General features: G+C 37.1%; 1 protein-coding gene across 6 annotated transcripts in view; it reads right to left on the bottom strand.

Annotated features, from left to right (window-relative positions):
- Positions 1–2,849: 2,849 nt before the first annotated feature.
- nsd3 (nuclear receptor binding SET domain protein 3) overlaps positions 2,850–11,868 on the bottom strand; it is a 28,581-nt gene continuing 19,562 nt past the window's right edge. For 5 of the 6 annotated variants that reach the window (XM_016528527.1, XM_016528524.1, XM_016528526.1 and 2 more), the window contains exons 14-23: positions 10,981–11,130; positions 8,982–9,138; positions 7,175–7,377; positions 6,935–7,047; positions 6,486–6,755; positions 5,696–5,812; positions 5,468–5,609; positions 5,279–5,385; positions 4,859–5,063; positions 2,850–3,690 (exon numbers count right to left, since the gene is read on the bottom strand). In XM_016528527.1, the coding sequence (XP_016384013.1) occupies positions 3,404–3,690; positions 4,859–5,063; positions 5,279–5,385; positions 5,468–5,609; positions 5,696–5,812; positions 6,486–6,755; positions 6,935–7,047; positions 7,175–7,377; positions 8,982–9,138; positions 10,981–11,130 (1,751 nt within the window). In that variant the 3' untranslated portion in view covers positions 2,850–3,403. The remainder of the gene's footprint in view (positions 3,691–4,858; positions 5,064–5,278; positions 5,386–5,467; positions 5,610–5,695; positions 5,813–6,485; positions 6,756–6,934; positions 7,048–7,174; positions 7,378–8,981; positions 9,139–10,980; positions 11,131–11,868) is intronic. The other variant, XM_016528529.1, reaches the window with a different exon arrangement.

Genomic DNA, 11,868 nt, shown 5'->3' with positions numbered 1-11,868 from the left:
TATAATGAATCATACGCCCTCCAGAGACTGTCACATGCACATTTGCACATGCAAATTTCCTTAGCCACCTGGACCCTATTCAAAGTAGGCTAAACATATTCAAAAATGTGCGACAGCGTCAATTACGACAAACTCAATTCAGATGCGGATTCAAAGAAACACTTGAACATTCATTACAGTTTATTGAAGTCAAACCAGGCAAGTCTGAAAACGTTTAAATCTGTGGAATGTTGCGTAAAGTACTCTCAGAATAAATTATGAATTCTGAAGAAATACATCTCAAAAGTTGGTCAAATAAAATACAAGAAATGTACAAAATGTTTCTAGGTTCACAAACATTCAGAAGCAATATTACAAGCATTCGTATGACACTACAATATAATGACAATGGAGTTCGTTTTTTTAATTTTTTTACTTTTTCTTTTTTTAGCTGTCGACTATGTAGTTGATCAAGCATCATTCTCTTACATAATGCAATCACATTGGCTACATAACATAGCCAAAGAAATTTCTATCCATGAGTAGTACATCATTAGAAAACTAGGAGAGGACATACATTCTACCCAAGCCATATCATTTAGGATAAGTTTTATTCAGTTGAGTGTGTAATGTGATTCAATGCGCATGGTGAAAAATATTACAATATCACATTAATCTTTACACAAACTCTGTAACTCAGTAGCAAGAATTAGTAAACAGTCTATTTAAAAGGAATGTGGAATCAGTACACAGAAATCAAAGTGTAAGCTGGTAGGACACCACCTTTAGTAAATTTAGTTAAGCAACACAAAGAACATGCTCGGATAGCACAAAATGATAAAGACAACTTCAAATACACATAAAAAATTTACACAAAGTACAGTGCACTGACACCAAACACTGGAATCAATGGAGGTAATACACTTTTAACATTTGATGCGGCAAAACCAATATAGCAACAAATCAATTAGTCAGATCAGTGACTGAACCACTGCATAAACAGAAAAGGAAATTTCCACGAGGGTTCAAATAAGCCGTTCCGAAAAAGTAATTGGCAATTTCTAGTGATCATCTATATCTGATTAAACATGTAAATGAAGGCCAAATAAAGAAAATAGAAATGAAAGTATAAGTAAAAAAATTATAGTACCAACAGACCAGGCAAAACATGTGTTTTGCATCCTGCCAACTGCATTTTCTTGATAATTTTCATTATAAACGTAAGGGCAAATATTGGTGTTTCAGGAACAAAAGTGCCTATGACCTCTAAAAAAATAAAAGTAAGCTATATAAAAATAAATGTAAACTATAAAAATATCACATATCAGAACATAACACAAAAGTATGGAAGCCCTTTTCTGCCACAGAATAATAAAATTAAAAAGGTAATTGTGACTTTCATTTCATAATTCTGAATTAATTTGAAAAAAAAAAAAAAAAAAAGAAAGTCAGAAGTTTTCCAAGTTTACATCTCGCAATTCTGTCCGAAAAGTGAGATAAAAAGTCACAATTTTTTTTTATTCCATGGCAGAAACAGGCTTCCACACAATAGAGACCCAAAATGCCTTCCATGTTTCAAAGACGTAGATGTAAGTAAGAGCATACAGTATTTTCTTAAACATACAAATCTCAGTTTGGCAGTCAAATCATCAGAATTCCTTAAATTTGCTGTCGGATGCAAGAATCCAGTACAAATATCCACAAATAACACTCCATTGCGAGACAAAAAAATAATAAATACAGACTTGAACAAAGGCAAAATGGACACGATTCAAGTAAAATAAAAACTTGCAGCGCTTTCCCTCCTTTCCATAAAGTGACAAACATACTGGTGGTGCCATCACGTATAATACTTGTACTGTGGTCTATAAAAACGTTCATGTGAAATGACTAACGAGTAAGTATACAAAGCCCATGTGCCGAAGCCGTCGATTCTTCATCCGTGCAAACTGTGGCACAGCACGACCTCACAGCTACCAGTAACAAGAGAGTAACAGCTCCACTTTACAGCACAGGCATCAAAGCTATTGAGTTAAGTAGATTCACATCAAGTACAGTCACAGAAAGGATTATGCTACACTCTGCCGTAAATCGTACAGCCCTCCCACGTTACATGACAGTTCGGTTTTAGCGAAGTAGCACGCGTTAATACAACCGAACGTAACCGATGAGATAAATGAAAGTGTGCGGTTAAGGTACGGTTTGATACCTTTGAAATGAGTCTTGACTGTACAGCAATGTACTAGGTGTGAAATATTAATCTCAACTACAGAAAACAAAACGTAACAGTAAATCTGATTATATTTACACTTCGGAAACACAAATGTAAACAGAAAAAAAAAACTGAGAAAAAAGAAAAATCACATTAATTAAAGATTGTACTCACAGTCTCACAACTAACGCTGCTCAGAAAAATTATATGGGTTCCTCGTAGTTTATATACACACTGGCACCTGTTCAATACTCACAATGGTAAATATTTGTTTAAGACACATGGCAGTGTTGGAGTATATGTGGCTTAACACTACACCATCAAACGTTACCGTTTGTAAACGTCAGAAATGATCTTCTTGGGTGACCGATAGTTATTTCTAACACTAATAACTTTGAATTATGCTGCGTCGTTACTCGATGGAACGAAAGATGAAGGCAATACAGTACCGGCCAAGCAATAATGCAATTTTGCTGACAAAAAGGGCACATTTACAACAATACGATTAGTGATATCAAATTGACTAATACAGATGAATAATACTGTACATTGTGAATGGATGTAAACATCGACATAAATATTTTAATGGTTATATATCTTACAAATCACAAACTCACTGGAATGGGGTGGCAGTTGAATAAACCTCGTATGTCTTTTGAATCAATTTTTTTTTTTTAGATGTTAGCGCGACAGGTTCATATTTAGAAATGTAGTGAAATCCTACCGGCGAGGGGCGAATGGTTGCGCCCGACACATATTACAACAGTCTTTGCTATTTACATGAGGTACAGAAATAAAGTTCTTGGTTTAAAATGTTTATAGAGTGTTTTTAAGTACCATAGATGTGGAAACTGACTTTGCCGCTGAAAGGCGTCGTTTTAACAGAAGTTTGGTTTTTTTTGCCGAAATTGAGCACATCTGAAAAACAGTGAGAATTAGCTGTGAAATTTTGCTTATAAATCCAGAAATGAGTAGCTTACATTGTTATATAAGCCCGTATGAATTTGACATGAGGCCGTAAATTGTGATATGTTCAAAAAATTCATACCAGCTGCTGTAGATTTGGAATGAATCAAACCAGTTTATCAAGTCCACTTGGTTTAATTGAAAAGTGGACCAGCTAGCTGCATGTATCTACTCTACGGTTCGTGTAGTTTGAACTTTCATGTACTTTGATGTGGTTTGCAATGCTTCCTCGGTGCTTTGGGCCAATCACTCTCCCTCTCCCCCCTCGTCATCGTCGTCTTCCTCCTCATTGCCCTCCCCCTCCTCTCCGGCTTCGAGCGGTTCCTTCTTTCCAGTGACCTGGCTAGGGTTAGCCTGAGGCCCTAAGGGTCTCTGGGGATCGTGGTTTGAGCAGCAGGGCCGGTTGTCCAGGGCAGACACTAGCAGCTGTCCTCTCTCGTGCTCTCGGCAGAAGGAGGCGGGGCAGAAGTGGCAGAAGGAGGCGGCGGTGCGCTGGCACACACTGCACTGATGCCAGGGGCATTCCCATCGCCCTGACACACAGAAAATACAAATCAATCATACAACATCTAAGTGGCTCAAGAGAGAACTTCTGCAGCCCTCATATTGGCAATTTCTTTCTAATTAATAGATTAAGATCTGCAACATCTCATACTGTCAGTTGGATTAACATATTATAGGATGTAGGGTAACTGGGTCAACAGCGTATCAGAAAAAAATAATATAAAAATCTAGTTCAAAACACACCAAATTCTCAGAAATGGGCTCTTTGTTTTTTTTTTTCCTCAAAAACTTTATACCATTTTCAAAACAGTTTTAATTGAATGACTAAAAATGTCATGTGGAGTGACCATCAAGTAAAAGGACTTTTCCTCAATTTCCTCACACCTTGAATACTTGCAATTGTACATATTCTAAACATTTTCAAAAAAAGCTTTTAAACATTTTTCTAGCTGTAAAGTATTTACACAGATTATTAATTCATAATTTTTGGGGAGTTGCACCACATGATATTTTACAACCTGAACTAACCTAGTTTTGTCATAAAAAGGTCAAATGATCTGACATTTTAAGAAACTTTGACAGAATTGAGGATCTGCATCATTTCATGTTTTTTTCTTTATGTTGGTTGCACCACATGACATGGTTTTGTCAAAATGCAGAAACACTGAATAAATAAATTTTATAAATCAAAAATAAACAATTTTAAATATTATTTTAAAACAGCTACAATATTTTTAACAAAACTGCTGTTTTACCTACCTGTTTTATGCCAAACTACTCGTTTCAAGAATTCATTCTTTTTTTTCTTCTTCGTTACGATATCAGGACAGCTTAAATATGCTTTATATATATATAAAAAAATTAAATCATTCTCATCATTGAAGGGGTGTGTTCAAGGCATTTTATCCATGAATTATTAGAAAAAATTGCGATGTACTAAAAAAAATTGTAACTGTGTAATTTCATTGACCCGTCAATAGATGGTCCATTCTTTCTTTTTCTTTGTGGTTCTCAACCTTTTAGGCTTTAAAGTTTAAATGTTGTACATCTTCAGTTTTAGCATTTTAATTAAGATTAATATTAAAGCATTAATGCTATGGAAATCTAAATCCCATCAAGCAAGAGGCAAAATGTGGCAGCATTACTACGAAATTACCACAGCTGACAGGAAGAGCTGGAGTGACAGACAGCACGCACCGTATGGAGGTTTGGTCAGGTTGAGGCAGAGGAGATGGTAGGCCTTCGGACAATCCTTTTTGTCACACATGACCAGCTCTCCTCCCTCTCCACAGCTGTAGCAGTAATACTCGTGGGTCTGTTTGCTCTCAGTCTTCAGCTTGCGCTTCTTGGGCTTGAGCTTAGCATTGCGTACCTTCTCTTCTCTCTCCATAACCACTGCACTCTGCAGGAAGTAAAACAAGGTGTCAGACAAGAGATTGATACGATGATGATAGATAAAGAAATACAAGTACAAGTAACAAAGAGAAAGACAAAAACCTAGTGTTAAATAAAAAATTAAGTACACTCAGCTATAGGACACTCTAGAGAATTGTCAATGGTTCAACAGAAAATGGTTAAGCACTTCACGTGCTTCGGTCTAATTCAATTAGGCTTTACCTTGGGCTTGACTCCAAGAAAACCACTGCAGTTCTCGGACCCACAGTGGCATGATGTCCTCCCATTACCCAGACAGTCCAGGTTGTAATTAAAGGTCAGCTCCATGTCTAAAAAAAAAAGCATGATTATCTCAATTAGCTTCTAAACAAACAGTGTCCTTTTTTCAAAGAAAATGCTAATTGTTCTTACCAGCAGCGATATCACACAAGGTAAAGAGCCCTATCCGAACATCTCCATTTATGGTCCACTTCTGAGTCTCACAGTTGGGACTGCAGCTGTGGTTCATAAAGCGTGACAAGTTCCCTTTGGGTCCAGCATCAATCACACGGTCCTGAGAAGCACAGAAGGAGCGACTTTAATACAGCTGAGATGATGTTATAATGTTATATACACGAAGTAAACATGCAACAGTGATACCTTTGTGAGGGTCAGCATGTAAAAGTTGGTCACATGGTTCTCATTGGCATGTCTTATTCGTTGCTTGCACTCCTCGGAGTCGATCAGTTCGCCAACATACTCCATGACAAAATCACCCTAAACACAACCAACATCCCAAGATCAGTAAAAAGAAACATTTTATGCAATATAATGAATAAAGGTCTAAACTAAGCAGTTTTTCCATCCAAATGTTGTTCACTGATTATTTTTGACATTCCCAAAAATGTCAGAATACCCGATTGAATGCCTACATACAATTAATAATAATAATAAAAAAAATAGATGCAGCCATGCAACAATATTATTATATTATTTCAGATTTGATCTGTGTGAAGGAGTCTTAAAGCTAGTAAAAAAAAAAAAGGCACTAAAAAAAAAACAAATTAATTTTGATTCTGGATTTTGTTACATGGTTTTGTCATTATCTTTAAATTTTTTTTATTTGACTATTTATGTTAATTTTTTTTAGTTTCTATATCTTTCCAGTTAGTAATTTTAGTGTTTCAACTTAAGTTAGTTGTCAAGCCAATATTTCTCATTTTCATTTATCTAATAGTTCATTTTTAGTGAACTATTTAGTTCATTCAGCTTTATTTCAGTTATCAAAAATGTTTTCAATAGTTTTAGTTAATGATAGTAACCCTGGAGCATAACTATAAATATTTATAGTCACCACAGAAATTTATAACAAGTCTTTCTGAACTTTTCTCAATTACAGCTCCAGGCCATTAGTGCTATTAGACTTCATGCTCAGACATCCAACGCTCACCTTTTTGAGGTCCTGCTTGGTCTTTAGGCCCCATCCTCGGCCGGTGGTCTTAATGACCTCAGTGTCGGGGTAGAGGCGTTTGGAGAAGCACTGGTTGTGGCAGCGGTCACCTGCAGGACAGACCTGTGGGTGGCATTCATACTGCAGCATGCGGTTCAGGCACTGAGAGTCCTGGCTGCACGGACGCTCATCTGTGGGTTTGCAGTTGCAGCGGGGGATCTCTGAGAGGTCAGCGACGTGCACCTGCACCTTCCCAACTGGCTTATTGGACTGAGGTGAGAAACATGGACAAAAATATAGAGTTTTAGTTTGTTTCAATATAATTTTAGTTTTCTTTGCAAAGTTGCATTGTAGAGAGATTAACATGAAAGGAATGGGCCATATTATGGTACCACACAACAGCAGAGAAATAAAAGTTTTGAATAAAGGATTTGAGCTACATTCTGTACCTTGATAAGTTTGTATGGTGGGGGTCTGCGAGAGTTTCGCTCCTGTTCGAGGGCCTCCTTAGTTTCTCGCTGTGCTTTTAACTCCTGGAACCTTTTTGCTGCCTCCTCAAGTGCTTTACATGCACAAAAATACATTTAGAAGTCAATTTAGCTTAACCTTTATTGGGGACGTGATACTTACATTGACCATTTAATATAACAAAACAAATGAAACTCCACTGAATTGGTCTGGTATCTTACCTTTTTTAAACGTCTTATTGATGCCAACTTGTCCCTCTGCAAAGTTCTTATCGCTCTCAACATACGGGAAAACTCTGCCCTGGTTTATCCAGTAATAGTCATGGGAGCCAAAGAAAAAGACTGGGAAGTCGCCAATGTCATGCTTCAAGGTCTGGATGTTGGAGGGAACCAGGCGAGGGTTGCATATCTCAGCTGGCCACCACCTACACATGGTTCAACATCTACATTAGGTTTATCGCTTATTCATTGGTCAGTAAAAATTTAGCCTTCATCTTGTAAGAAAACAAACCAAAAATACTGATGATGCAGGGGGGTGTCCAAATATTTGTGTAATCAAAAGCTTTATAAAACTAGAATGTTCCTCTGCTTGTACTATTTGCTACTTAATAGCAATAGCAAAAATCAATAGCAACATCACAGCTATGACACACACACACAAGGTTATTTTAAAAGAAGGGATGACCCATTCCATCCAGTTCAAATAAGGAAATACATTAACACAACAAAGGATATGGTTCTCAAAAAGCCATTTATTTTGGACTTAAGGTTATTTACACAGCACTGTGCCTGCTCAAATTTAGCGTAAAGACGTGGTGCCGCATAAAAGCCAGACTAAATTATGCCTGCTCAGACCCAAGTATCAAATTATACAGCAGTAATTTGTGTAAATGCATTCATGCCACCTCTGAGCAGCATTAAACTGTCTGTGTAAAGACACTTAAATGCCACTTCAGATGAGCTTTTGTGAAACCTTAGCAGTATACATTTAATGGTATGAAGGTATAAAGTAAAAATTGCTGTGTAAATGCATTTACGCGACCTTTGAGCAGCATTAAACAGTCTAAAGGCTTGTTCACACCGAGACGAATATCGCGCGCGATTATCGCAGACATTTAACGCCTCGTGACTAAACAAAGGGCACCAATGTGAGTGTGCACACCGACGCACAAAATGCGAGGCGTATTTTTGGTTTGACACGCCGCGTTAAAAACTGTCCGACCAATGAGATTGGTGCTTTTGTTCACGTACCTGGAGCTGCTGAAGTTATAGTAAAACACGACTTGGTGGCGCTCAAGCACAAAACGGTCTTGCCGAGCACACATTGATATCTAACGATGAAGAGGAAGTAGACCAAGAACATGCATCGAGGCAAGATGAATGTAGAGCTGCTGGTCTCATTGGTGTCTGAACACAAAGGGCTTTATGACAAACGCGACAGCGACTACAAAAATCTCAATAAGAGGGAGTTGTTATGGAGAGGAATTGCAGATCAAATAGGATTCGATGTGTACCGGGGTATTTCTGTTTTTCATTAAGCGCCATCTAATGTCAGGGAGTGAATTTGCACGTTCACTCGGCTCATCGCCAGCGAAAATCGCTTGGGTATGAACACAAAAGATGCGTCGAAAAACGTCGGTGATAAGTGTGCGCGATAATCGTCCCGGTGTGTACGAGGCTTAACAGTCAAAAAAATACATGTATCAAAAGACTGAAAAATCAAACAACGCCTCTCTGTGAACTCAAGTCAGAAATATACTGCAATGATTTGTAACATTCTTAGATAATATATTTTGAATTATTAATACTTCTATTATTACTTTTTAAATATGATTTATTTTTATATATTATATTCTGCATCAGACGTTGTGAGAAATAGCTTGAATTTGTGGGAAAAAAAAGAAAAGCTTTTTGAATATTTTATATTTTTGTGCCATTTAGTCACATTAGACTCGACATGAACACACCTTTAGTTTAGCAAAAGATATCTTAGGTCACTAAGAGACTTTCAACAGTTCCACGGACGTACCTGTAGTTGCCCAGCTTGACCCAGACTATCTGCTTATAGTGGGGCTTCTTGCCCGCTCGGCATTCCCCACACAGCCACGTCCCCTCTGGCATCTCCATGTTCAAGCACTCGGGGTGGAACGAGGCGGGACAGGCCTCGCAACACAACAGTCTTCCTCCTTTTTGACAAGCACACACACGCACATAAACACACACAATCGAATACACAGGCCCACAGTATCACCACATGCTTGTCCATTCCCAATAAGGCGGTATTCCACAAACCTGATCCATGAGCATGTCAGAATCAGACAGTTATGTGTCCTCTGAGATCGATATACGTCTCTGAAATGCTCCAACATATGCCTCTAGATTCTAAATGCCTATTTGAAGTTCAGTTTGACATGCTCAAAGACATGGTTTGATGACTAACACCTTTCAGCATTATGTTAATGTGCTTTTTTGTGCCGGGTGATTTAATAAGCAGCCAATAGTGAATGATCAGAGGCGGGCACTACGGGAAACATGCAGTGATGCACACTGACTGATTGTCCGCATTAACATCACCTGCAGTACACTAGCAGACACGGAGCAAGTATTTTGGATGGTGTCACTTAAAACGCTTTGTTTGACTGACAAGAAAAATATGGCAAATAAGCACTGATGGACAATAAAAGATGGAGCACAGCAGTGAGTGCCCACTTTTCCAGCCACTTTGGTTCCGAAAGCATTTTTCCCGATTCATTTTTTCCAGAGGGATTAAAAAAAATTCTTAAATGATGAACTCTAGTCCTGAACCAATCCAACCAGCTCTGAAATTATTCACATCTATGAACTACTCACTCCAAGAATCATTACAAATTACATAAATAAAACATAGAGAGGTACAATATAAAATTTAAATAATTTAAAGTACAAAACCTATATATATTTTTTGGGAGGTCAAAATGAAATCTGAAACTTCAACAAACATCAACGCTTTATCAACGTATTGAAGACCATTTTTCTACAGAATAAAAAAAAGGTAATTTCAACTTCTCACAAATGTATAAACTCAGAATTGAGAGACATAAAAAGTCAGTATAAACTCAGAATTGAGAGATATAGACTTGCAATTCGGAGAAGAAAAGTCCAAATTGTGAGAGATAAACTTGCAACTGCAAGACAAAAAAGTTGCAATTACCTTTTTAATTTTTATTCCGTGGTGGAAATAAAAAAAAATAAAAAATTGTGAGAAACTCAGAAGTCTGAGAAAAAAGTCAAAATTGCAAGATATAAACTCAGAATTCTGAGGGGAAATAAAGTCAGAATTGTGAAATATAAATTCGGAACTCAGATTTCTGTGTTTATATCTTGCAATATTGACCATTTTTTCTCAGAAATGCAAGGGAAAAAGTCAGAATTTTGAGATAAGTCACAATTACATTCCATGACAGAAAAGGGCTTCCATACATCAGAGCTGTACAAGTTATCTTTAAACAATTCTCTATGGACAAAATGAATGGGATTTTGACTTCCAGGACCGTGCTAGTGGCTCTATTAAAATTGCCATCCAAAATATGTTTATGTTTGGAGGGTGGTAGGGTATAATTGTGCTCAAGCAAACAGAGAAACGGGACAAAGTAATTTAGAAACAATCCAAGCAAATAATGCTAAGCCAAAGCGTGTTACGGACTCAGAATAACAAGTTACGTGACATCATAACCTAGTAAAATTCCCAGGATTCGGATACAGGCACACAAAGATTTGAATATTATGCCAACTTCTATTTTATTTCTCTACACAACTTCCCAAACTAATTTAAAATGCTGATCTGATTTAAACTAAAGAACTAAAATCTAAGCTATTTGTTGCTGCGTGTTATTTCAAGCCCACTATGTGCATTAGAAGCAGCGTGAGGGTGTAAAATTACAAGCAATAAAATGACCCCAAAAACAAACAAATAAACAAAAAGTAGCAGTAAGACAGCTGTGAAAGCATACAGATGGCAAACTACATAAACCAAGAAAACATGATTTTACCTTTCCCAATATTCTTTTTGGTAGCTGACGAAGAAGAAGGAATCATAGGTAATTTCATCAACTCAGCACGATTTGACTCAGTCAGAAGGTAGTGCGACTTAAAGGTATATGAACTTAATATGGTGTCAGTATGGTCGTGCACTAAAAGCCCTACACGAGACAAACAGGAAAAGTCATGAGTAATGAAACTACCCATGATTCCAGAAAACACACATCAGGAAAAAAATGACACGTGATTAAATAAGTAGTCCTGAAAAGAGAACAGAAAAAACGAGAGTCTTAAGGAGGAATACTGCAGTGTTGGAGTGGGAGCTTTAGGGAATGACTGGATAAAATGTAAAATATGCAATAATTGTGTCATTTGATACTTAACTGTTTTCTGCGTTTAATAGTAGCCAAATGTTAAATGAATAGTTCATTCAAATAGGCAAATCAAGTTATTTATTCACCCTCATGTTGCTCCAAACCGGTCTTTCAGTAAATACAGACTTACATTTTAGTCTGTTCCGCAGACAAATCTATCATAAGGCTTCACCAGACTTGAAGTATTGGGCACAGAGTCATATGGACCATTTTTATGATGCTTTTACATCCTTATTTGAACTTGGAAACTTCAGCCCTGATTAGGCATGGGCCGGTATGGGATTTTGACGGTATGATAACCTTAAGCAAAAATATCACGGTTTCATGGTATTGTCATTACAGCTCTAAAATGTGTTATTTTTAAATGACTGTGTAAAAAATAATAATCATAATAATGAACACAATATATTTTGGTTTTGAGCAACACACAGAATATTAGGAATAGAATAATTTGTTTATTTTTTCTTTGATTTGTTTCTGAAATGTGGGCTGTCCTGCAGCTTTTGATGTGGATGGTTGATTTGC

Source organism: Sinocyclocheilus rhinocerous, unplaced genomic scaffold (assembly GCF_001515625.1).
Source record: "Sinocyclocheilus rhinocerous isolate Xijiao unplaced genomic scaffold, SAMN03320098_v1.1 scaffold603, whole genome shotgun sequence".
In the NCBI taxonomy this organism is placed as follows: Eukaryota; Metazoa; Chordata; class Actinopteri; order Cypriniformes; family Cyprinidae; genus Sinocyclocheilus; species Sinocyclocheilus rhinocerous.
The sequence above is the reverse complement of the archived record's forward strand: the minus strand, read 5'-3'. Positions and strand labels throughout refer to the sequence as shown.